The 25,863-nt window shown below is 35.3% G+C and overlaps 1 protein-coding gene across 4 annotated transcripts in view; it reads left to right on the top strand.

The window, feature by feature from the left end:
- MRPL1 (mitochondrial ribosomal protein L1) overlaps positions 1-23,774 on the top strand; it is a 58,927-nt gene extending 35,153 nt beyond the window's left edge. For 3 of the 4 annotated variants that reach the window (XM_046657583.1, XM_046657584.1, XM_046657586.1), the window contains 2 exons: positions 22,087-22,168; positions 23,584-23,774. In XM_046657583.1, coding sequence (XP_046513539.1) covers positions 22,087-22,168; positions 23,584-23,702 — 201 coding nt within the window. In that variant the 3' untranslated portion in view covers positions 23,703-23,774. Of the gene's footprint in view, positions 1-1,367; positions 1,662-22,086; positions 22,169-23,583 lie in introns of those variants that run through there. The other variant, XM_046657585.1, reaches the window with a different exon arrangement.
- Positions 23,775-25,863: the final 2,089 nt, after the last annotated feature.

Here is a 25,863-nt window from a genome sequence, read left to right as displayed (position 1 = left end):
ATCAGAAACCATGGTATCTTATTCATTCTTTTCAACAAATACCATAGTGATTAAGACATGGGCTCCAGATCAGGCTACCTGTATCTTTTAGAGATATAATGCTTTTTCTTAATGAAAAAGAAATTAATTTTTGAATACTATTTAAATATTATAGTATTGTAGGAGGTTAAAGAGAGTGAGTTTTGGATTCATATTGTCTGGATTCAAATACTAGTTTTAGATTAGAACTGTGCCACCCTGTTCTCTGAGCCTCAGTTTTTCCCATTCTCTGTTTCCCAGATATGTAAAATGAGGTTCATAATAATAAATACTTTCTAGGCTAGGAAGGAGCAGATGAGATAATGACATAGTAACTGTTAAGCAGACAGACTTCTCCTTCTGGCTGAGATGGAGTAACAGGGAACTGATTTGCCCTCCCACCTGAAACAATAAGCATTACCTTGATACCAAAACCAGACAAAGAAAATGATAGTCCAGTATCTTTCATGAACATAGATACTAAAATTATAAACTAAATTTTAGCAAATAGAATCCAGCAATATGTGAAAAGGGTAACATACCATGACCAAGTAGGATTTATCTTAGGAATGCAAGGTTGGTTTAGCATTCAACTGTCAATCATTATAATTCACCATATTAACAAACTAAAAACCAAAAGCCATGTGATCATCTCAATAGATAAAGGGAAAGCATTTGACGGAATCTAACGTTCACTCCTGTTTAAAAAGTCTCAGCACACTAGGAATAGATGTTAATAACATCCTTAACCGATAAAGGACATCTAAGACAAACCAACAGCTGACACCATACTTAGTAGTGAAAGACTGAATGCTTTCTTCCTAAGATCAGGAACAAGATAAGGTTATCCGCTCTCACCACTTTCGATCTTGACCTAGGGAGTCTAGGCAGTGCAATCAAGCAAGAAGAGAGGCATGTGGATTAGAAAAGAAGAAATAGTACTGTCATTATTCGCAGATGGCTTGATCTAGCTGCTAGAACAAGGAAGGGAGTTAAGTAAGGTTGCAGATAGAAGATCAATATGCAAAAATTAGTTTTGTTTTTATGTAACAGCAATGAACAATAAGAAATTTAAAAAAATAAATGTCATTTATAGTAATATCAAAAATATGAAATACTTAGAGACAAATCTGATGAAAGATCCATACACTGAAAACTTCAAAACATAGTTGAGAGAAATTAAAGATCTAAATAAATGATGAGATGTTCTATGTTCATGGATCAGTAGACTCAGTATCGTTAAGATTTCACTTGTTCCCAAAATAATGTGTAGGCTTAGCACATTCTCAATCAAAATCCCATTTAGCTTTTTTGTAGAAATTGACAAGTTGATTCTAAAATTCATACAGAAATACAAAGGATCCAGAATAACCAAAACAACTTTGACAAAGAACAAAATTGGAAGTCTACCTGCTTTCAAGATTTATAAAACTACAGTAATTAAGACAATGTGATATTGACATCAAAAGAGACAAACCATCAATGGAATAGAATGGAGTCCAAAAAGAAATGACAGAACATATATGGACAACTGATTTAAAACAAAGTGCAAAGACATTTTTAATGGAGAAATGACAGCCTTTCAACAAATGCTACTGAAACAATTGGATGTCTTTATGCAATAAAATGAACTTTGACCCACACTTCATGCTCTATATAATTAACTCAACGTGTATCAAAGACCTAAATATAAAGTCTAAAATTATGAAACTTCTGGAAGAAAAATTTGAGTTAGTGAGTGATTTCTCAGCTATGACATCAAAAGCATGATCCACAAAAGAACAAACTGATAAGTTGCTCTTCATATAAATTAAAAGATTTTACTCTTTAAAAGACATTGTTAAGAGAATAGAAAGATAAATCACAGGCTGAGATAAAATATTTGCAAATTATATATCTGATAAATCCACAAGATATAAAGAGCTTTCAAAACTCAATCATCAAACAACCCAGTTTTAAAAATCAGCAAAAAATTTGAACCCACCTCACCAAGATGTGACAAACACATGGCAAACAGATGACGAACACATTGAAAGATGCTCAACATTATTAGTCATTAAGGAAATACAAACTAAAACCACAATGAGATATCACTATACATCTATTAGAATGACTAACATTAAGAAGACTGGCCATACCAAGTGTTGGTGAGGGTGTGGAGAGACTGGAATGCTCAGACACTGATGGGCGTATGTAAAATGATACAACTTCTTTAGCAAACAGTTTGGCAGTTTAAGAAGTTTAACATCCACCTGCTACATGATCCCACCATTCCACCTTTAGATATTTACCCAGGAGAAATGAAAACATAGATCCATACAAAGACTTGTAAGCAAACGCTTATATCAGACTTTTTTGTAATAGTCAAAAACTGGAAACATTTCACATGTCTGTCAACAGGTGAATGTATAAACAAACTTTGTTATATCTATACGATAGAATATTCTTAGTTATAAAAAGAAACTATTGATACATGCTTTAACATGGATTAATTTAAAAGTAATTATGCTGAGTGAAAGAAGCCAGACAAAAAGGAGTGCATTCTGTATGATTCTATTTATATAAAATTCTGGCAAATGCAAAGTAGTATATAGTGACAGAAAGCAGACAGGTAGTTGCCTTGGGGACTGGGGTGGGTGAAGAGGGGTGGGAAGGAGGGATTACAAAGGAGCACAAGAAATTTTGGGGATGATCAACATGTTTATTATCCTGACTGGTGATGGTTTCACGAGTGTACATATGTCAAAACTTAATAAATTGACTCCTTAATGATGTGCAGCATATCCCGTGGAATACTATTTAGCAATAAAAAAGGAACAAACTGCAGACACATGCTGCAATACAGGTGAACCTCAAAACATGCCCAGTGAAAGACACCAGACACAGAAACCACATGCTGTGTGATAGCATTTATGTGCAATATCCAGAAAAGGCAAAACTATAAAGCCAAACAGTAGATTAGTGGTTGGTGAAGGCAGGAGGAAACAGGAATTAACAGTCAGTGTGCACGAGAGATCATACTGGGGTCATGAAGATGTTTTAAAACATGGTGATGGTTGCACAACTTGATAAACTTACTAAAAAATCATCAGATTGTAAATTAGAAAATGGTGAATAATATGATATGCAAAGTATGCCTCAATAAAGTGATTAAAAATGTGCAGCATGTCAGTTATACCTCAATAAAGTTGTTTAAAAAGGAGTAAAAATATGAATCTGTTTATAATTGTATCTAATACAATATAACTATTCTATTAAAATATTTATTATTGTAATTATGAGATAACAGATTTTAAAAAAAGATTTCAAAGCAAACTATCTTCCTTAAAAGTTTGAGATTTCCATGAGTGATGTATTATACAATTGGAAATACTGAAGATGTGTCTTTATTGTTGTTGTTGCCACCTGTGTGGTGTAAGAATTGGATGTAGAATGAGTGTGCTTACGAAAGGGCACTGACAGGATTACATGCCTATTAGGGGTCCTCCTCATTTTGGATAAAAGGTGGGTGGCTAGAGCAGGGTCAACAAACTCCAGCCCCCGGGCCAAATCCAGTTGTGGCCTGTTTTTATGCAGTCTGTGAGCTAAGAATAAAGTTTTAAATGGTTGTGAAAAACAAAACAAAGAATTTGCTGCAGAGATCATATATGGCCCAAAATGCCTAAAATATTTACTGTCTCGTTCTTTAGAGAAAAGGTTTGCTGACCCCTAATCTAGGAAAATAGTTTTTGGAAGCGTGAGAGGTGTTAATTTTGTGTTTCCATTTGCCTGTACAGGAGAGTCTTATTTTCGTTAAATCATCTCGATGTCCCTTATTATGATTCTGCAGAGTCTGTACTGCCATATTGCATCAAGATCCAGTTCTAGTATTGATGTAAGGTGAAATTGATCTCGAGTAGTTTAAGCTGGTTTTCCTTCTGTATCAAAGTGATAAGTTGAATGATCTTTCTTAATTATCTCACTTGAGGTTTAGCATCTTGGGTATTGGAACTCAGCCACATAATGCCTTTGTGTATCAGAACTGTACTAATGCTCTTATACCTAGCCAGTAGCTAACATTTGTCAGTGGTACTTGCAGGTAAATTAGTTTCGTTCTTAATCTTTCCTGCCATTTGCACCTATAATTTACATTTTTATGAGATTGATTATGTCTACATGCTATCAGATCAATTGCTCATATCAGTGAAAATGTCATTTGGATGGTATGTTGAACATCATGTAGAAAACAGATTATTATTCAAGTATTTTATTTTTCAATCAGTTATAGTGCTGTTATGTAGACACCATTTATTTTCTCTCGGCATGAAGAATAAGTTGGTTGGGATAAAAATAAGTTGCTAAGTGATCAGATTTAAGAGAAAGACCTTAAAGCATAAAATTAAAAATCAAGGTTTATAGGAGAGAAAAGACATATTTCTTCAAGTGGACCCTAACTTTTTTTTTTGCTGAGGAAGAGTAGCCCTGAGCTAATATTGTTGCCAATCTTCCTCTTTTATTTGCTTGAGAAAGATTAACCCTGAGCTAACTTCTGTGCCAGTCTTCCTCTATTTTATGTATGGGTCACTGCCATAGCCTGGCTGAGTGGTGTAGGTCTGTGCCCTGGATCCGAACCCACAAACCTGGGCCACTAAAGTGGAGAGTGCTGAACTTAAACACAAGGCCATGAGGCCAGCCCCTGATTTTTTTTTCATTTTAATTGTGACTCTTTCTATGAAATAGAAATGAAGCTAAGGCAGAGTCTCAGAAAATCAAAAAATGAAGTTGAGACATAATATGTACCTGTCCAGTGTATAAATTCTAAATAGCAGTTTATTTTCAGATAGTAATTAAATAATTTAAAAACAATTTTTCTGAATTTATAATGTAGAAAACAATATAATACTGCTCAGATAACTGTTGACATTTAAAAATTTTCAAATTAATATATGCACTTGGTTAAATTTAAGCAGTTGACAAAAATACTTAGGGAAACACTAAAGCTCCTCTCCTTGAAATTGTTTTGTCATGGGACTACTATTAATAGTTTTATTTTATCCTTCCAGAAATGTTAAGGCATAAACATAAACATCATTATGAAAATTTATTTATGTGCAAGATATTATGCCACATATACTGTTCTGTACCTTTCTTTTCCACTTAACATAGCGTGGATATCTTCAGAGAAGCAGAGATCTGCCACGTTCTTGTCAATGGCTGTGTAGAGTTGTATTCCATTGTGTACATGTTCCATCATCAGTTCCCTATTGATGGTCATTTAGTTCATGTCTAGTTTTATGCTTTACAAATGATACTTTAATGACACTCTTATGAGTATATATTGCCAGTTTTTTCCAAGTATATTCATAAAGTAAGTTTCCAGAAATAAAATATATGTATGTTGAAAATTTTATTGTAAATATTGCCAAATTACTCTTTAAAATGTTTGCACTAATTAATAATTAATCCGCTTGTGTGTTATAGTGCCTCACATACTAGCATTAGATATTATCAGATGTAGTCATTTTTATCAGTTTGTTAGGTGGTGTATTACTGGTGTGTGTGTGTGTGTGTGTAAGGGCGTGTGCACTTCCAGCAGCTTAAGAATTCCAAGGTGAATGTTACAATTGTTTTCTCCTTTGGTTACGATCTTCTTCTGTTCTGCGTCTTAAGATTCTGCGTTTCCCCATCTGTCCCCCCATTCTTGTTCCTTTTCTTCTCACATTCCTAGGCCTGCCCTGATTCTCCACCACTCTCTTTTTTTCTGTGCGGCCTCCTGTGGCTCTTTTTACTGTGGACTCCATCTGACTCACCTCTTACCATGACTTGCTCTGTTTACTAGTGCCTACTAAGTGGAATTGACAAGAGCCATGGTCCTTGAGGGTGACTGCTTGTAAAATTGAAGTGTTCACAGACACTGAGATGGCCTGGCATCTGCTGACTACCGAAAATAAAGCCTTTTCATCCAGTGTTTAGGACTGATTTTTCTGACCTGCGATTAGAGATTTTCACTGTATCCTTTATATTTTAAAAGTTATCCTCATTTATTGAATTTTCTTAGACTTCATTCTCTGAATAGGAAATATTATCATTAGCTCATTTATAATCTAGCCAAAAAAGGAAAAAGCAAAACAAAAACCAACCAACTTTAAGTGTAAGTTCTATTTAACAAATGGTTATTAAGTACTGACTCTGTGCCAGGCACAATGTAATACAAAAAAAGAATAAGACCTTTTTTCTTAAGAAAGACATATAGAGGAGATAGATATGGAAATAAATTATGGAAAAGTGTGATAACTGTAATAATAGAATTATATGTAAGACATAAGAAAGTTGCAGAAAAGAATCAATGATTGATGTAATCATGGGATGGAGTAGGTCAAGGCTTGCTTCTAGGAGGAGTTTGCAGATATACTCCAGGTAAATTAAGGGTCATTATTCATTTTTTAAAATAATATATAAGATGATGAATGGTCTATTACACATCTATGTTGGCTCAGCTGTTTTAAAGGGACCGAATAACAGTGACTTAACCGTGATAGAAAGTTGTTTTTCTCCCAACTTTGAGCTGGTGGGCTTCTCAGGGCTGTTCTGCTCCACAGGGTTATCCCGGGATCAAGCTTCTTTCCCTTTTGTTTTTTCACCATCTCCTAGGGTCTTTTATTCTGTGTGGTTGAATCTTGCTGATAGCATGTCTGACTTGTAGCCTGTGTAAAGGCGGCAAGAGGAGGTGGAGAACAAGCAGCTTCCATTCATGCATGTGAGCCATTGCCTTCATGACTTCTGCCCTCATCCCGTGGTCCTGAGTTTAGTCACGTGGCTTAGTAACTAAATCTAAAGGTAGCTGAAGGTCTGTGCTATGTAGTGTCTGGTTGGATGGCCATGTGCCCAACTGAAACTTTAATTATTTAAAAGAAGAGGGGATGGATTTGGGAGACAATTAAGGTTTTGCTACAGCTGAGGAGGAATCAAGAAACCTAAATGAATAAGAAAATAAAAGACAGGAATTTTTGTTCATTTTGTTTATTGCTGTATCCCCAATTCCTAGAATAGTGCCTGGCAAATAGAGGGTGCTCAATAAATAATTGTTGAATAAGTGAGTGTACAATTGTATGAATAAACAAAGCTACTGCCAATTGAAGATCAGTTAGAAATTATTCAAATACATTATTATATATAATATACAGTGAATCAATGTTTTATTTTATAAAACTGTGATTTACACTAAACTTTTCAAGCAATTCTTATGGAGTAATATTGAAAGTGAAATTTTTAATTCCTGGAATTGCACAAAATGAGAGTCAGAATTAAGAATCCTATCCTCTATTCATTATAGGAATGCTTGGCTAGGTGTATGTTTTGACATTACACGAGAAAATTAAACTATGTCCAGATATTATAGCATAAACCTGCCAGAATAAAGACTTTGAAGTAATTTTCAAAGGGTGCCTGTTACTATTTTATAACATTCCACAAATCCATTTTATGTTAGCTTGAGGCTCTTAGAACACGCTTTGTTTTTTCTCACTGAGAGATTCCTTGTGTGATTTAGGATACTTGGCCTCCAGTCTTCTTGTCCAAAACACTTATAAGTGTAGTTGTAAGCCAGTTGCATTGTTGATTGTTTTTCTTAACTTGTCCTTTATTATAAGGTACAAGTTCTAATTTTCTGTTAATATGGACTTTCCCATTTTAGAGAGGCACACATAATACCTTTATATTTGTCAAAAACTAAAATGTTCTCTCTCTTTCTCCTTTTGCTTTTGTTATTGTTGACTGCCTCACATATTTCAAACACAAATAAATGTGATAGCGTTGTAGTTAGGTTTCATTTGCCGAGAATGGTGGAGATGAAGGGCTGGAACTTTTCACTAGGAAAACATTACTATAGCTGTGAAATATGGCAATTAAGGCTTGTAGGAAGCATTTATCAAGAAGCGAGGCATGAACTGTAGTTTAAAGAGAAATTTGGAATGTGCTTATTTGGTGTCTTTAACCTTCATAATATTTAATACCATAATAAATTACATGACTCTCGTGACCTATTATGTATACTCTTAAAAGAGCCTATAAAACCAGACCCATGTTTCTGCATATATGTTTTCAAGTAGGAACTAGCCAACTTTTATGTCTGAATCCAGTTCAGTAGAATCTCACATATGTAGAAGTACTATCTAGAGTTTTCATGGGTTTTAGACTTTGATTTTCAAGTCATTTCTAGCTGAAAAATCTTTTGGGATTGATAAAGTTAGATAAAGTTTGAGGATAAAAACATAGATTTGCATTATAATGCACACTGGACCTTTTAAAGAGTGCAGGGTACTATGAAATCTACTTAGTTTCAGATCTTTTTTGTAGTTTTGGCCCTTTTATAAGTGCTTTGCTGTCAGCACAGCAACTTGGTAGAATTTTTCACACTTTATAAAAAGTGGCTTTCAAAAGAATGTTTAGTGACAACCTGCTGTATTTCCAATCAACTTTTTCTGTTTTAATTTTTCACTTCAAGTAATTCTTTCCAAGTATACATGCACATACAAATGAGGCTTTTTAAAATGACTTTCAGTATATTTTCTGAAAAACCATAAAATCAGGAATCCTGATGTTTCATCTTAAAACATAGGGGATTCCTTGAGTTCATAGCGCTTTTGAAACGAAAATATAAAGGGAAGTTACACCATATTTGTAACATTTTAGAGAAGAAAGTAATGAAATACCACATATTTTCTTAGAATTTATTGCTTTATGGGGCTGGCCCCGTGGCCGAGTGGTTAAGTTCGCGCGCTCTGCAGCAGGTGGCCCAGTGTTTCGTTAGTTCGAATCCTGGGCGCGGACATGGCTCTGCTCATCAGACCACGCTGAGGCAGCGTCCCACATGCCACAACTAGAAGAACCCACAACGAAGAATACACAACTATGTACCGGGGGGGCTTTGGGGAGAAAAAGGAAAAAAAAAAAAAAGGAATTTATTGCTTTATAAAGCCTTACCTCTAGTTAAGCTCTTATTTGTAAAAACCCTCAATGTCTACCTTTCTCCTCAGTTTTTGTTTTGAAAAATTTTAAATGAATGGAAAATTTGAAAGAATAGTACAATGAACACCTATATACTCATCACTTAGATTCACCAGTTTTGTTACATTTGCTTAGAAAAATTAGTAAAAGAAGTTTGCTTAGAGAAAATAATAGATAATCTTCATTTTCTGAACAACTTAAGTTGCAGACATCATAACACTTCACTCCTAAATATTTTTGTATGCATAGCCTAAGAATAGGGCATTGTCCTGTATATGCTTTTTAAAGTACTTTTATTTTTTAGTATAGCTTTTAGAATTGATTTATTGCTACTTTTTTCTATTTATAATTTATTGATTTGCTCTTTTTCTTTATCCTATTATCCTGAGATTTGCTTTGCTGTTGGTTTTTCTAATTTTCTGAGTTTTATATGAGGTTTGTGAGTTTTCATTATTTTTTTAAATAATGAGTTCAAATCTGTGAATTTGCCTCTAATTACATTTGTTTGTTTGTTTTAAGGTATGCTTTTTGGTGAGGAAAGTTGGCCCTGAGCTAACATCTGTTGCCAATCTTTGTCTTTTTCTTTTTCTCTCCCCAAAGCCCCAGTACATAGTTGTATATGCTAGTTGTAAGTCCTTCCAGTTCTTTGTGGGATGCCACCACCACATGGCTTGACAAGCAGTGTGTAGATCTGCGCCCAGGATCTGAACCAGCAAACCCTGGACCACCAAAGTGGAGCACGCGAACTTAACCACTATGCCACCGGGCCAGCCCCTCTAATTACATGTTTTGATATTTAGTTTTCTTGTCATTATTTTCTAAATAACTTGTCATGGTACTTTTTATTCTTTTTTGGGAGAGTATTTTAAAATTTGAAACCTTTTTTGACTTCTTTAAATTTTTGTTATGTTCTCGTTTGACTGCATTACGATTGAAGAATGCATCGTTTGTGGCTTCTACTTTTTAAAAATTTCTTGAGGCTTTCATTGTGGCCTATAGTGTAAGATTAACATTCTTTTTCTAAATTTTCCATGAACACCTGGAAATAACATCTTCTGAGGCTTCCAGGTAAAGATAGTGCATGGAACACCACAGTGGTAACCAATTAGAAAATGCCAAATTCTATCAGCAGTAGAGAAAGCCAAAAAATTAATATGATCTAAATTTCAGGATCTTTAAAATGGCTCAGAATCTAGCTCTAGATATCGCTGGAACTGGGTGTTAGTGGTATGTGTGGGCATGGCCCTCTGAAATAGGGAAGATTAGTTGAAAACTATTGAAGATTTTTATATCCTTCACGACACTGGGTAATGGCCCTTTCCCATGCTGGCAGATGGCTGGAAATGTTAAAACAGAAGGTCTCTAAACTGGAGGAGATCCGGAGTTGAGAAAATTGGAAACAGGGAGATTAAATGAATATATGTATACTGAATGCTGAGAAACCCTTTCCTCCACCCCTCCCCGCTTCCCTGATTTGGCTCCCAGAACTCTGGCAGCCAGGTCTCACCCTCGAGGCAGGAGGAGATTAGATAAGGCTTAGTTCAAGAAGAAGAAGAAGAAGGCCTTTGAGGAGCTTTACAGTATTTTCCTTCCTATTTGAACGTTCATGGTGGTTTTACAGTCTCTCTCAATCTCTGGAGAGAGAGTTGTTCATTTCTGGTACTTTGTTGAGAATTATTGGACGTGATTTAAAAATAATTGTTATAATTTGTAGCTTGTTTGTTTTCGATAGTTGTTTTCAAGCTCCCCTTTCCCTTTCTTCTTCTGTCTTTCTCCTTCCCTTTTTTAAATTTTAGTAGCTCTCTGAAGTTTTTCATTTTGGTTCTCTTTCTCCCCTTCTTTCTCTCTTTTTTCTGTTTTTAAATTTTTTTTCCTCTTTTCTGCTCTTCCCTCCCTCCTTGGTTGTCCACCTACATGTTGGAAAGACATGAAAAATATAATTAAATTTATAGGAAAATTAGTATGAATTAGTGGGAAGTGAATCCCACAGAATAGTTTTTCAATGATGTGCAACTTAACTAATTTTGATTACCTAGTCTGGTTAATCAGAAAATGTTGCTTGGTAGATGCTGCCTGAGTTAATAATGCTATATAATTAACAAATCAGTTGTTTATATTAAAAATGTTCTTAACATAAGAGTTTGTTCTCTAAGGATGTTTAAACGTTTTCTTGTAGTCTTATTTATATTATTCACTCTTTGTGTCATAAAACTTTTTAAATGTATTTGACAGTCTCTGAATTATTACTAATTCCAAATTCGTAGAATCAGTAAGTTTCTTATGAAACATCTGTTCTTCCTGTGAGTGGAGTGCTACTCTTCCTGTTTATTTTCTTATATCACAGGACAGGTTCCCACTAGTATACTATAACATCAAGTTAGGTAAATAAAAGAGAGTAAAGCATTCTGGAGAAACTATGTACTTTTAAAATATATGTGCCATTTGTTCTGTTTTAGTTTAGAAACTATTACTATTTTTATTCTTTTAATTTATTAATATACAATTAGAACATAGAGTCTTGAGCAATTTGGAATGAGGAAGATTTCTAAAAGCTTCACTATATATGGTTGAAATTTTGAAGAACATCTTTTAAAAATACATTATATAGGGGCTGGCCCCGTGGCCGAGTGGTTAAGTTCGCGCGCTCCGCTGCAGGCGGCTCAGTGTTTCGTTGGTTCGAATCCTGGGCGCGGACATGACACTGCTCATCAAACCACGCTAAGGCAGCGTCCCACATACCACAACTAGAAGGACCCACAACGAAGAATATACAACTATGTACCGGGGGGGCTTTGGGGAGAAAAAGGAAAAAATAAAATCTTAAAAAAAAAAAAAATACATTATATAATAACCTAGCTTTGGCATCAGCAGTTATCATAGCATTAAAGGAAGTACAACTGTAGCCCTTTTACGATCATGTAAAAGTCTAGATTTTGAGGACTTCTAATTAATAATGGTGTTGGCAAATCAAATCTAAACTCATTTGCTAAAAAGAAAGAACAGAGATTAGGACAGCTCAGATTTATGTTTATACCAAATCATGCCAAGACCTGATTTAACTAGTGTTTCATGTCTGGGTTTCAAATATACTTGGATCTTTGATATACTTAATAGAAAGGAAGTGTCTTTGATGTTCTTTTTTCCCCTTCTTTTTAAAGTTGTAGACATGGTCCATTCATAGGCGTGTTATCGCTGTGTTTTGCTTGTGTAATGGTGAATTGTTTTGTGGTAAGAATATTGTCAGACTGGCAGCTGATAAAAGATGAAGTGTACTGTAACAAAAATAAACAAGTTCAGGCCCAGGGAGTATAAATGTAGTAAAATATATGTTGAAACCAGAGCTTTCGGTTCTGGTGAATGTGTTAGAACAGAAAAAGTGCATGTGTTGGAGTTCTGTTAAACAACAAGGTGTGGCTATTATAGTACATGGAAATTGAAAGCTTATTTGGAAGCAGCTAGGTCCAAAAGTTAAAAAGTAGCAAGCAAGGAATACTACTTAGATCCATTAGATACAAACAATAGTTGGATAAAAGGCAGCAGCCGGTTGGCTTCATGGCTCACTGCCACTTCCCTTCCTCCTTTTCCTTCATTCCTTCCAGTTGATGATTGACTTTTCTTTTGTTGCATTATTTTTGGTATACTACAGTGTGCTGTCATAGATAAGGGAATTATGAAGAAAGGAAAATAAACTGTCAAATGTAAAAGTCAGATTCTGTACTTGTTAATTCTCGTTAAAAATAAAGGAAGTAGATTGGCAATAGATCTTAGATCTTTAAGAGTATGGGGCTATGAAAGAGGAAAAACTAATATTTATCCAGAACCCAATATGTGCCATCATTTTGCTCAATGCTTTATTGTGAGAGATGTATATTTAACTGAGGTGAATAACCTTGTAGTATTTTAGGTTACATCCTTTGGATGGATTTTTATCAGTGTTCTTACCCATAAGAATGTTAGAACAAGAAATAATTTATTATCATTTCCAGTTTTCTTACCTATGCCATCATGAAATCAGATGATAATTTCCTAGAACTTTTGGGAATTGAAAGTGTGACTATCCTCTTCTATCAGATATAAGTAATAGCATACAAAAAGCCATACCATTTGAGATAAACAGCTAACTTTTCTCTTTAGCTCGTTGTATTAACTCGATAAGGCAGTGCTCTTTAATCAATAGAATAACACATGATAAAAAATACAAATGTGACATAACATGTAAAAGGGAGGTAAGCTGACTTGCTTTCCTTTGATTTCCAATCCATTTGTTAACAAGTAGTTGTCAGTGTGCTGCACACACAGCTTTCTTTTGTTAGCTTTATTTCAAAAACCGGTGATAAGTATGATACTTTTACTGACTTCTGTCTTTATCCAAATGCTGGGAGAAGAAATTGAATGGATCTGAAAGATAATTCCTTATGAGTTTCATTAGTGTTACTTCTAAATAAATTATAAAATGCACTAATATAGTATGTATAGTAAACAGTAAAATATCTTTTAGACCTTGTTATAAGTGATTAAATATATTAAATACAAACACAAAATTAAGCATTTTCCAGACATCTTTATCATAAGCAATGATGAAAGCTCCTTCTGCTTAAGAGCACCCTTCTTCCCCCATTTAGGTTTTGCTAAAGGTATTAATTTGTTAAAGTGATGTAAAGCATAACTCATACTACAGCTTATCTTTGCGTGAATTTTCATATGTTTGGAGACAAATAATGTATTCTAATAGAGGAGTTGGCAAACAGTGGCTCTGTGGTCTGTTTTTGTACTACCTGTGAGCTTAGAATGGTCTTTTAAAGGGTTGTATTAAAAAAAAAAAGAATATGCATGGTAGACATCATATGTGGTCCTCAAAGTCTGAAGTATTTACTATCTGGTTCTTTACAGAAAAAGTTTGTCAACCCTAAAGTATAATTATGTAACACAGTTCCAGTTCCAGGTAAGATGGTGTAATCACGTGACACCCTGTCTCTCCCACTGAATGCAGCTATTATAAAACCTGGACAGAGTGTACGAAGTAGCTATTTGAAGACTCTGAAAAGTGAAAAGTAGCAGGCAAATTAGGGAAGACCTAATTTGAAGTGCCACCCCACTGACAGTGAGTTTGCCATTTTCCCCCTGTTGTCACATGGCCTGGTCTCAATGTAGCCTGGAACCAGGAAGTGGACGTCAGTGCAGGCAGGGAGAACTCCAGGAGAAGGCCTCTATTTCAGGCTTGAGAAAGAGAGATCATAGCTCCTCGCAGTGGCAGTGGGTGCAGAGGAGGACACAGATGTCTAAAACGTTGAGGAAGGGGAGCCTGCCTTTCCCATTAGAGGATCTGTGGTCACAAGAGGGTGGGGCATGCTGCCTTTGTTTTTTTTTTTTCTCTCTCTGTCCTTGACTGCAGGAATAGTTGCAGAAAGTAAGTAGCAAAATGGGGTAAATAAAGCCCCAGCTTTCTGGGCAGAGTGCTCAAAAGGAGAGCCCCAGGGAATGAAAAAGTATGGGGGACATCAAGGCGAAGCGGAAACTTGGGAAAGAGACCTCATAAAAACTTTTTATGAACTCCTGGAGATGAAATTACTGGAGATGAAGAGGAAAGAGTCAGAGAACTTGAAGACAGATCATAGAAATGATTCAGTCTGAAGAACAGAGACAAAAGATTGGAAAAAAAAGAGAAAGGCTTTAGGGTCCTATGGGACAATAATGAAGATCTAACCTCATATCATTGGCATCCCAGAAGGAGAGGAGGAGGTGCTATGCAGACAGTTCACTTAAGGAAATACTGGCAAGATCACAGAGAAACTCTCATACATTGCTGGTAGGAATACAAAATAGCACAGCCATTCTAGAAAACAGTTTGGTAGTATATTATAATGCTAAACATACATTTACTGTATGACCCAGCAGTTCTACTCCAGCGTTTTACCCCATAGAGTTGAAACATTTAAAGTGATATCAAAGTTTCTGTTCACACAAATATCTGAATACTAATGTTTATAGGAACTGTGTTGATAATCACCAAAAGCTGGAAAAAGCCCAGTTGTCCTGTGTGTGAATGAATTAAAAAAAAAAAAAAAAAAAAACAAACTCTGGTACAGCCGTACAATGGAATACTACTCAGTGATAAAAGGGTGTGAACTATTGCTAGATACAACAACTTAGATGACTCTCCGAAGGTTGCATCCTGTAACCTGAGTAAAAGTAGTCTCAAAAGGTTACATGCTGACACTAAAAGCACAGGCAACAAAAGAGAGAAATTGGATTTCATCAGAACTTAAGACTTTGGTACATCAAAGGACACTATCAATAGAGTGAAAAGGCCACTGACTGAATGGCAGAAAATATCTGCAAGTCGTATATCTGATAAGAGACTTGTATCTAGAATATATAAAGAACTCTTTTCAACATCCATTTATGATAAAAAACTCTCAACAAAGGGAGTATAGATGGAATGTACCTCAGCATAATAAAGACCATATATGAGAAGCCCACAGCTAACATACTCAATGGCAAAAAGCTGAAAGCTTTTCCTCTAAGATCAGAAACAAGACAAGGATGCCCACTCTTGTCACATTTATTCAACGTAGTAGTGGAAGTTCCAGCCAGAGCAATTAGGCAGAAAGGCATCTAAATTGGAAAGAAGGAAGTAAAATTAGCACATTTGGCACATGACATGATTTTACATAAAGAAAACCCTCAAGACTCCACCAAAAACTGTTACAACTTTACTGAATTTGTTTATTAGTTCTAAGGTACAAATGTTCAATGTACAAAAATCTGTTGTGTTTTTATACACTAACAGCCAACTATCAGAAAGAGAAATTAAGAAAGCAGTTCAATTTATAATTGCATCAAAAAGAATAAAATACCTAGGAATAAATTTAACCAAGGAGCGAAAGACCTGTATACTGAAAACTATAAGACGTTGATGAAAGAAATTGGAGGAAATACAAATAATGGAAAAATATTTTGTGATCATGGATTGGAAGAATTAATACTGTTAAAATGTCCATATTACCCAAATGAGTCTACATATTCACTGCAATCGCTATCAAAATTCCAATGGCATTTTTCACAAAATTAGAACAAACAATCCTGAAATTTGTGTGGAACCACAAAAGATCCCAAATAGCCAAAGCAATCTTGAGAAAGAGGAACAAAACTGGAGGTATCACACTTCCTGATATCAAACTATATTACAAAGCTATAGTAAATCAAAACAGTATAGTATTGGCCTAAAAACAGACACCTGGAACCTAATAGAGCGCCCAGAAATAAACCCATGTACAGCCAACTAATTTATGACAAAGGAAGCAAGAATATATAGTGGGGAAAAGACAGTCTCTTCAATAAATGGTGCTGGGAACACTGGACAGCCATATGCAAAAGAATGAAATCAGGACCACTATCTTAAACCATACACAAAACATAACTCAAAATGGGTTAAAGACTTGAACGTAAGATCTGAAACCATAAAACTCCTAGAAGAAAACGTAGGCAGCAAGCTCTTTGGCATCACTCTTGGTGATATTTTTATGACTCGAAAGAAAATGACAACAAAAGCCAAAATAAACAAATGGGACTACTTCAAACTAAAAAGCTTCTGCACAGTGGAGGAAATGATCAACAAAATAAAAATGCAGCCTACTGAATGGGAGAAGATATTTTCAAATCATATATCTGATAAGGGATTAATATCTAAAATATATAAAGAAATCATACAACTCAATAGAAAAAAAAATCCAATTAAAAAATGGGCAGAGGATCTGAATAGACATTTTCCCAAAGAAGGCATACAGATGGCCAACAGGGATGTGAAAAGATGGTGAAAATGACTAATCATCAGGGAAATGCAAATTAAAACCATAATGAGATAGCACCTCATATCTGTCAGAATTGCTATTATCAAAAGGACAGGAAATAACAAATATTGGCAAGGATGTGGAGAAAAGGGAACCCTCGTGCACTGTGGGTGGGAATGTGAATTGGTGCCACTATGGAAAACAGTATGGAGGGTCCTCAGAAAGTTAAAACTAGAGCTACTGTATGATTCAGCAGTTTCACCTCTGGACATTTATCCAAAGAAAATGAAAACACTAATGCAAAAAGATATATGCACCCCTGTGTTCATTGCAACATTATTTACAATAGCCAAGATATGGCAACAACCTAAGTGTCCATTGATAAATGAGTGGATAAAGAAGATGTGGTACATGTATATACAATGGAGTATTGCTCAGACATTAAAAAAAAGATGAAAGCTTGCCATTTGTGACAACATGGATGGACCTAGAGGGTATTATGTAAGTGAAATAAGTCAGACAGAGAAAGACAAATACTGTATGATTTCACTTATATGTGAAATCTAAAAAATAAAACAAATGAACAAAACAAAACTCATAGATACATAGAACAGATTGGTGGTTGCCAGAGGGGAAGGGGGTTGAGGGAGTGGGTGAAATGGGTGAAAGGTATCAAAAGATACAAACTTCCAGTTATAAAATAAATAAGTCATGGGATGTAATGGGCATCATAATGACTAGTCAATAATAGTTGTATTGCACATTTGAAAGATGCTAAGAAAGTAAATTGTAAACATTCCCATCACAAGAAAAAAAAAGTGGTAACTAGACTTAGTGTGGTGATCATTTCACAACGTATACAAATATCCTGTCATTATGTTGTACTCCTGAAACTAATATAATATTGTATGTCAATTATACTTCAATAAAAAATTTTTAAAAATTTGAAAAGAATTCATCTAGGGGGCCAGCCCCCTGGCGTAGTGATTAAGTTTGGCACACTCTGCTTCGGTGGCCCCGGTTTGCGGGATCCCTGGCGTGGACCTACACCACTCATCAAGCTGTGCTCTGGCGATGAGCCAATACAAAGTAGAGGAAAATTGGCGCAGATGTTAGCTCAGGGCCAGTCTTCCTCAAGCAAAAATAGGAAGATTGGTAACAGATGTTAGCTTAGGGCTAGTCTTCCTCACCAAAAACAAACCCTCTTATATCTCAATAATAAAAAGATAAGTAATTCAATTAAAAAATGAGAGAAGAATCTGAATACACATTTCTCCAACTAAGATGTACAGATGGTTGACCTTCATCATCACCTGATCCACCTTGTTCTTACGTGACCTCATGCTACGTTCTCTGTCTGGAAGACCCTCTTTGTCCTTCAAAACTCTTCATCCTTTAAGACTGAGTTTAAATAGCACCTTCTTTGTGAAGTGTTCCCTGTCAAAATCAATCACTTCTTCTCTGTGCCCTGGGAGCACCTTGTTCATGTAGTTGGGTGGCACTTGTGGTGTTATACTTAAGTGACCAGGTGGTAAGCTCCTTGAGGGCAAGGTTTGTATCTTACTTATCTTTCTATCTTCAGCATACTCTTTGACAAAGAGTGGGGGCCTAGTAAATGTTGCTAAATTGTGTGGTGGTAACATCTAAAAACTAGGAGGGAGTAAAGGATTCCTTAGGCAGAAAGAAAAATTGATATTTTTCCCGCTTAAATGCGTATTCTTTTCCTTTCAGCATTTGACTTAGTTTCCCCTTTTCTCTCCTTAGTTTATAACAAACTCAGTTATGTTCTCCAGACAAGAGACACTTCACTTTTCATAAAGATAAATGACACCTACCAGCTGTGTCCAGGGTTATAAGCTAGTAACAGTGGAAGTGGGGTTCAAATCCATATTTCTCTGCCTTTAGAGCTCATGCACATAGCTGCTGGGCCACTCCTTACCATATGTGTGTCCTTGGATAAGTTTACCAAGTTTTCTGAGTCTCGAATTGTAATTGTAAACGAGGAATAATAATAGTACCCATCTTTAGGATTCTTGGCACAAATGAATGAGAATATCTGTGTAAGGCGTAGAACAGAGCTTGGATCAGAGCAAGCACCCAATAAATCGAGCTGCTCAATCGATTATTATTATTATTATTTTCCTGAATGTTGTATAGGGGATACACAGATGGTCTTCCTTCTCTTGGTTTAGACTGTTAAGAGGTATGGAGGTTAATTACTGGCCCATCTGCAGAAACCATATGCCAGGCCACCCTTTTTATAATCTTAGAGCATTGCATTTTGAAGGGATTTTGGAGGTCAAATGTTTTAACACGTGCCTTATCTAAGGCAGCAGTCCTCTGCGGTTTCTGGTTAGAGGTGGTCAGTTATCTAGAGGCTGTCAGAACGTTTACAGTGACAGAACATGTACTGTGGCCACTTTAGGAGGAACATGTGATTGTTTAAAAATTATGCATACATACTTTGCTTCCTTTTTTTTTTTTTTAAGTTCTACTCTCTGTAAAATGTAAAAAGTTAAGTTGAATCCTTTTTCTGCACTGTTTTCCTTAGTCCTCCAAAATAGTTGAACAAACTTACCTCTATACTGGCCGTTCTGAAAGTGTGGCCCAGGGGTCCCTTTTAACTGAGACATTGTCCTCAGGAGCTTTTCTTCTCTCTTCCCCTTTCTTTTAATCAGAGAATCCTTGAAGACCCTAAAAGCGCAGGCTGAATTTTTTGTGTGCCTGTGTGCATTTTTCTGAAGCAAGGTCTGATGACCTGAAAAAAGTTTAAGAATCACTGCCTTAGACACTCTCCTGACTACAGTTTGCCCTGCATATGTATGCATCTCAAAGGGACAAGAAATGGTTAAGGACCCTTGTTTTTCAGTTTTCTCATAATGCTAGGAAATGTTTGAAGAGAAAGATTAGGAATTGCATGGGATGAGGAAAATCTGAAAGTCAAAACAAAGAGATAAGAGTTCACCTGTTATCCCCTGAGGCACTACCCTGACATCTTGCATAAGCCTCCATCTAGTCTGCTCAGGGGATTGTCTCTGACATAGTAAGGGATGTTAAGCAGAAGGTGGGATTCAGTAAAGCAGTCTTTCCTTGAAAACGTCTGCTACAGAACAGGGAGCAACTATTTTGCCCTGTAGTAGACAATCACTTTAGCTAAACATAGATAGTATTGTGAGTGTTATTTATTCAAATACACAGATGCACACACACAAATACAGTGTTTAACATAGTTCAGTATCCCCTTCAAGGTCAAACCCTCCCTTTTTTTTTTCCTACTGTACCAAGTCTTATGCTCTGCCATTGAGAATCTAACAGATAATATCGTCTCCTCCAAATGGTCATCCTTGCCTTCTTGGTCTTTGTGTAAGACCACAAAATGTTATTGCATGGGAGAGCACTATCGGAAGTGCAGAGTAACTGAGATGTAGGTAGAAAAGGTTGCAAATGTTGCTTTCCTGGGTTATCTCTAGATCATTGTCAGCCCAGATAAATTTCCTGTGCAAGTTTTGATAAAAATCATGGTGCATGCATTATGTTTTTGTATGTAGCTCTCTCGGCAGTAGATAGTTAAGTAATTACAGTTATGCCCATAAAATATATAGCTTTTTTGTAATTTTGTGCAATATCTAAAAGAAAAAGTGAAAAGCAGCATTAAGGCTATAAATATATTTTAAAGTTCAGTAGAGGACATAGTACTAAAGATTAGAGGTGCTAAAATTTGGACAGAAGTATAAACTATGTTTTAAAACATTTTTGTACATTTTAAAACTTAATGAAATCATTGAAGTCATCCTAATAATGAAAGTTGCAGGGGAAGTAATTTTGTCGCATGTCTGAAGCATACGTTGTTATTTTAGCTTACTACCGGATGTAAGTCTGCAGAAAGAAGAGTTACAAAAATCTGAGAAATTTAACGTATACAGTGTAACAGTATAGATCATAACTATTAAAAAAGATATGTTGGACCGCTTCCCTTTTCTTGCATCTATTACCTTCCCAAATTTGAGGTAGGTGTAGGTCTTTAACAAAGGGTAGAGGAACTTATGTAGAGCTGTGGTGGTTACTTCAGGTGATGATAGAAAGAAAGGCAATTTCAGGTAAAGTGGAGAATTTAGAAATGAAAGGAGACAGGGACACATTGATACCCCTTAGCATTTTTTGTTTTCTTCTTTTTAACATAGCAAGTGTAAGGTGCCTTGTCTGCCAGTGAACTTGCATCAATGCAAATTACAGTATATAAGGTCTACAGACTTTATAAGGTGGACTAAGAATTGCTGGATTTTTTTCCTCTCAGAACTCTCACTTATGGATTGGCATAAAATGAAAATCCCTCCGGTAATGTGCAAACCTTCTCTTTAGGGTTGGCTACTGCATCATGCCCAAGTGAGTGTCCGATCAGTGCTGTCTAACGATGATGAGAATCACCTTTTCCAGGAAGAATTCTCTTTATGCTTATGCAGCACATTCCTCACAATGGTCTCAGAGTCATTGGAAAAGAGAAATCTTGCTTGAATTTGAACTCTTACTGTGTGATTTTTGCCAGTTATACAATTATAAGTTTTATATGAATTTGAAAAGATTCATTTGGCAAAGTGCAAAATCCTCTAAACATTGGAATGTAATAGAACTGATTTTAACTGGTAATATTTAAGAAGAATAACATACTTTGAATTTGAATGGTAAACACAAGGGCTTTCCAAAGGTGTGAGCTAGGTTTAGGAGTTTTCTGAATAGGGCTTGTTCACTATATATTTACTCACTGTAGTTTTTGCTAAATAGCAGGATAATTGTTGTTGCATAGTTAGAGTGTTAGCATAGCATCTTGAAAATGTCTCTGGGAGATATATGTTGTCTGAATGTGTGTCATCAAGTAGTTTTATTTTGGACTCATGAAAGCATTAATTTCTAAACATTTTCTTAGTTTCTTTTAAAAGTAAATCAACAAATAACTTCAAGAGAAAATATCATTAGTTCCTTGGGGATGGTGTTTTCTGCCCCAGGATATGTTTTGGGGTAATTACTTGGAATTCAAGGAATCTCAAGTGGAACAACTTCAAAACACTTCTATAATATGTTATATAAGGTAATTAAGTCTTCACATGTAAAGACATGCACATATAACATTCTAAAAGAGTTATGGAAGCTTTTTTTTTTCACAGTAGGGTCACGGTAGGATAATTTGCATTAGTTGAATATTTGAAAAACACTGTCTAGAATAAGTGCTGATACAGTTACCAAAAATTGTATTATCTTCTCACTTTCACATCATTAATGTTCTGTTCTTTTCTTGCAGCTGGATATGTCAAGTGACCAGATAGCTGCCAATCTACAAGCAGTTATCAATGAAGTTTGTAGGCACAGACCGCTGAGTTTGGGTAAGTAGTTTGCTGGGCTGGACTTCCCTATAGCCCTGTGATACTTTAAAAATGTAAAATGTTAAGAAAACAATCAAGTTAATATGCAACTGCAATAGCAACAGTATTTCCAGGGATTAAAGAAAAAAAGTTAATTCACCAAAAAGATCCCTAATTACCTTTTTAACAAGTTCTAGTTGTTTAGAGGGGAGACCTCTTTAACATTAATAAGGAACATATCCTGAAACCTTTGTAAATTCCCACATTATTTCTACCATTAAATGTAGTAAAATCTGAAAGAAGACTGTAAACTGATTGCCTTAAACTTACAATGGTGTTAAATAGAAACTAAAATCATTTATGAAATGGTATTTTGAAGCCAGACTATTTACTTTGTCATCGGCACTAGGAATTGGCTTTCTTAATCTTATTTATTTTAGAAAAGAAACAAGGTTTTAGTCATGTCATGAGAGTCACTTCTTATAATCGGGATAATTCTTGGAGAGCAGTGAAACTTGATCAAGATGTGGAAGCTGTGTTGTAGGCTGGGAACATGTCCAGTGCCCTTATCATTGCGTTACATGCCATTCACATTCCTTCCTCAGATAAATTTCACTCACAACTGGTTGAAGGGAGGCAAGGGTCCGTTACTCTCAAATCACTATTCACTTATAGGCTTACCATTATAGGAATCTGTCAGGTTTAGTTTTATGACCAAATGTATAATTAAAACACAACCTTAAGCTGTTTTTCCCCTTCTTTGGGAGTTAAACACCCTGGTGAATAAATACCTCATGGGTTAATTCTTTTGTTCTAGATATGGCCATAGTACTTAGTAATTGTATGTGTGTGGATTCTTATATTCCATGGAGAGCTTTGATTTCAGTGTAAGGTCCTCTGAGACTATAGCAAGAGTAGAATGATGGACAGTAAATCTCTAAAGCCAATGTAGTTGTCTTCTTTTTGCCATTTTAAATGAAGTCCCTTAACATTGTTCTTATGAAAAGCTTTTTAATTTTTAGGGAATTTTACTAAATGTTTTGTAACACAGAGGTAGCATCTGTGCTGACTGTTTTAAATAAATATTTAGAATATTACCGTCAAATGTAAATATCACCACCTGCTCCCTTCACTGTTGACTCTGCAATAAAACAAATTCTAGGTGATCATCTTCTGGAAGAGAGAAATGAATTATTAATGAATACATGTAGTTTCAAGGATAAATCTCTAATATTCTAGAGTACAGCTAGTTTGTCTTCTACTCTAGAAATGACACAGTCTTCCTTTCTTAGAATTAACTGTATTAGTTCAGTAATATCTGTGCTCTTCAAGTGAAAATATGACGTGAGTCCTATAAGGTTTCTTGTTCTATGTTGTATTTGCTCATTAGGTGCCTATGGAATAAAATGAAAGTTGATTCTTGTCTTTGTTTCCAGGATCGTTCGTGGTACGTGCTCTCCTTCGTAGTTCAACAAGTGAAGGTTTGTTACTAAAGATCGAGCCATTGTTGCCAAAAGAAGCAGAAACCAAAGAAAGTAAAAAAGAACCTGCTTAAAAGTGTTGGATTGTGAAATTATTTTCAGTGGATTAAGAAGCAACGGAGAAAATTATGAAACTATAATTTTTATGTTTGGTGTCTTGTTATTTCTTGATCATCATACTTGAAAGTGAATTTTAACACTGAAACATCTTACAACACTTTGAAAAGTAAGAAAATAAAATTTTCTTTGAACCTACCTTTTAGATCCAGGTAAATTTTCTTGCTTAGAATTCAAGTTCTACATGCTGGTAATTATAGCAGCAATTTCTAGCTTAATAACTTTCCCTTGAGAGCCATACCATCTGAGGAAAAAGTAATATCTTCAGTTCCCGTAAGAGAATGGCAGAATAATGAGCGATGTCACAAATATGACTATTTTCTAAAGAAAAAATATTGAAAATGGTCATTCTAAAAAATTCTGAATGTCATTTGTGATAGCATGAATATAGAAAATGACTAAGCAATTAAAACGTGTGGGAAATCTTTTTTCTCTTAGGAATTAATTTATAATATTGATGTTTTTTGTAATAACAATACTGTGTATTTTTATGGTGCTTTGCAATGTACAAGGCGCCATGTGTAGTGTTTTCATGTACTTAACTTCATTTGATCTTGAGTTCCTCTGCTTAATAGCAAGTAATAGATTTGGTTAGTGTTTGTTGAGTGAACATCCATCCCATGAGGTAGATAGAACAGCTTCATTTATGGCTGAAGAGTTAGGCTAAGAAGTTGTATGTTTCATCAGTGCCAGTTTGCAAACTGGTGTTGGTCCTTAAGGGTTTAGTGGTATGTGACAAAACAAAAAACATAAGGATAATTTTGGTATTCAGTTGCCAACTATTCTTTCTTGGGAATGATTTCCTTTACTCTGAGACTATCTTCTACTCTTTTAGGAGATGTTCAAATGCTTTTTTTAAATGAAATAATAGTGCTGGTGAGCTTTAATAACACCCAGTTTGTAAAGAATATTTTGATGGCTCCATGAGGTCTCTCAAACTGTTCTTGAAATTTTAGTCGTCTGAGAAACCCAAGTGACCGTAAACAACCACTGTACACCACTAAGCTTTTTCCCACAGGAAAAGTAAAATTTAAACACTGTTTCCTGGGGCCAGCCCCATGGCCTAGTGGTTAAGTTTGGCGCATTCCACTTCGGCAGCCCGGATTGAGTTCCTGGGCATGGACCTACACCACTTGTCAGCAGCTGTGCTGTGGCAGTGACCCACATACAAAATAGGGGAAGATTGGCAACAGATGTTAGCTCAGGGTGAATCTGCTTCAGCAAAAAAAATAATCATCATCATAATAATAAAATTAAAAATAAAGTCTATTTACTAAAAAAAACTGTAACATTAACTATAAAAGTAATAGCCGTTGCCTTCTATTGAATGCATACGGCTATTTTATGCTTTATGTGCATCCTGTAATTTCATCCTCACAGGAGTTCAGTTAGGAGGGTGGTACTCCCATTTTACAGATAAACAAATTAAAACTTGTGTGAGGACCCCTAAGTGGCAAACTAAGATTCAAACCTGGGTCTGTCTTATTTTGAAGTTTGTTCTCTTGACCATTTGGCTATTTTATCTCCTTTTTGTATATTCTAAGATAAGGTAAACTATTTAACTGAACAGCTTAAAATTTTTAAAATATTGAATAATTACCCTTCAGTTTCTTGGTATCTCTAGTTATGGAATCATGGCAGAACTGATGTGAAGAAAGGAGAAATAAAAGAGTTGGAAGGATGAGATGAGAAAAGAGTAGTGCAGATGGAGAGGAAAAGAGATCTACTTCTTTCCAGTAGTTACCATCTTTTGAAAGCTTACTCGTTATTTGAAGATCCTAATTCACAGAGAAGAATCTTTCTTATTGTATTTGTAGATTTTCTTTGATTAATACAGTAAGTATATTCTTATTGAAAATTTTAGAAACACTAATAATTATTTTAAAAAATCACTCAATTCTACTACTCAGAGATAACCAGCATTGATATTTTGATGCTTTCCGCTCTTTTTTAATTGACAGAGGGAACATGCACATGCGTAATGTTATAAAGTAAGCATTTCCTCATATATTTAAAATCTCATATGAAAAGGATCTTTTTAGTGGTTGAGCAATATTCTACGCTGTTGATGCTCTAATTTATGGAATCATTTCCCAGTTGTTGGGTATTTGACTTTTT

This window comes from Equus quagga, chromosome 3 (assembly GCF_021613505.1).
Source record: "Equus quagga isolate Etosha38 chromosome 3, UCLA_HA_Equagga_1.0, whole genome shotgun sequence".
Taxonomy (NCBI): Eukaryota; Metazoa; Chordata; class Mammalia; order Perissodactyla; family Equidae; genus Equus; species Equus quagga.
Note: the sequence above shows the minus strand (reverse complement) of the source record. Positions and strands in the feature narration are given on the sequence as shown.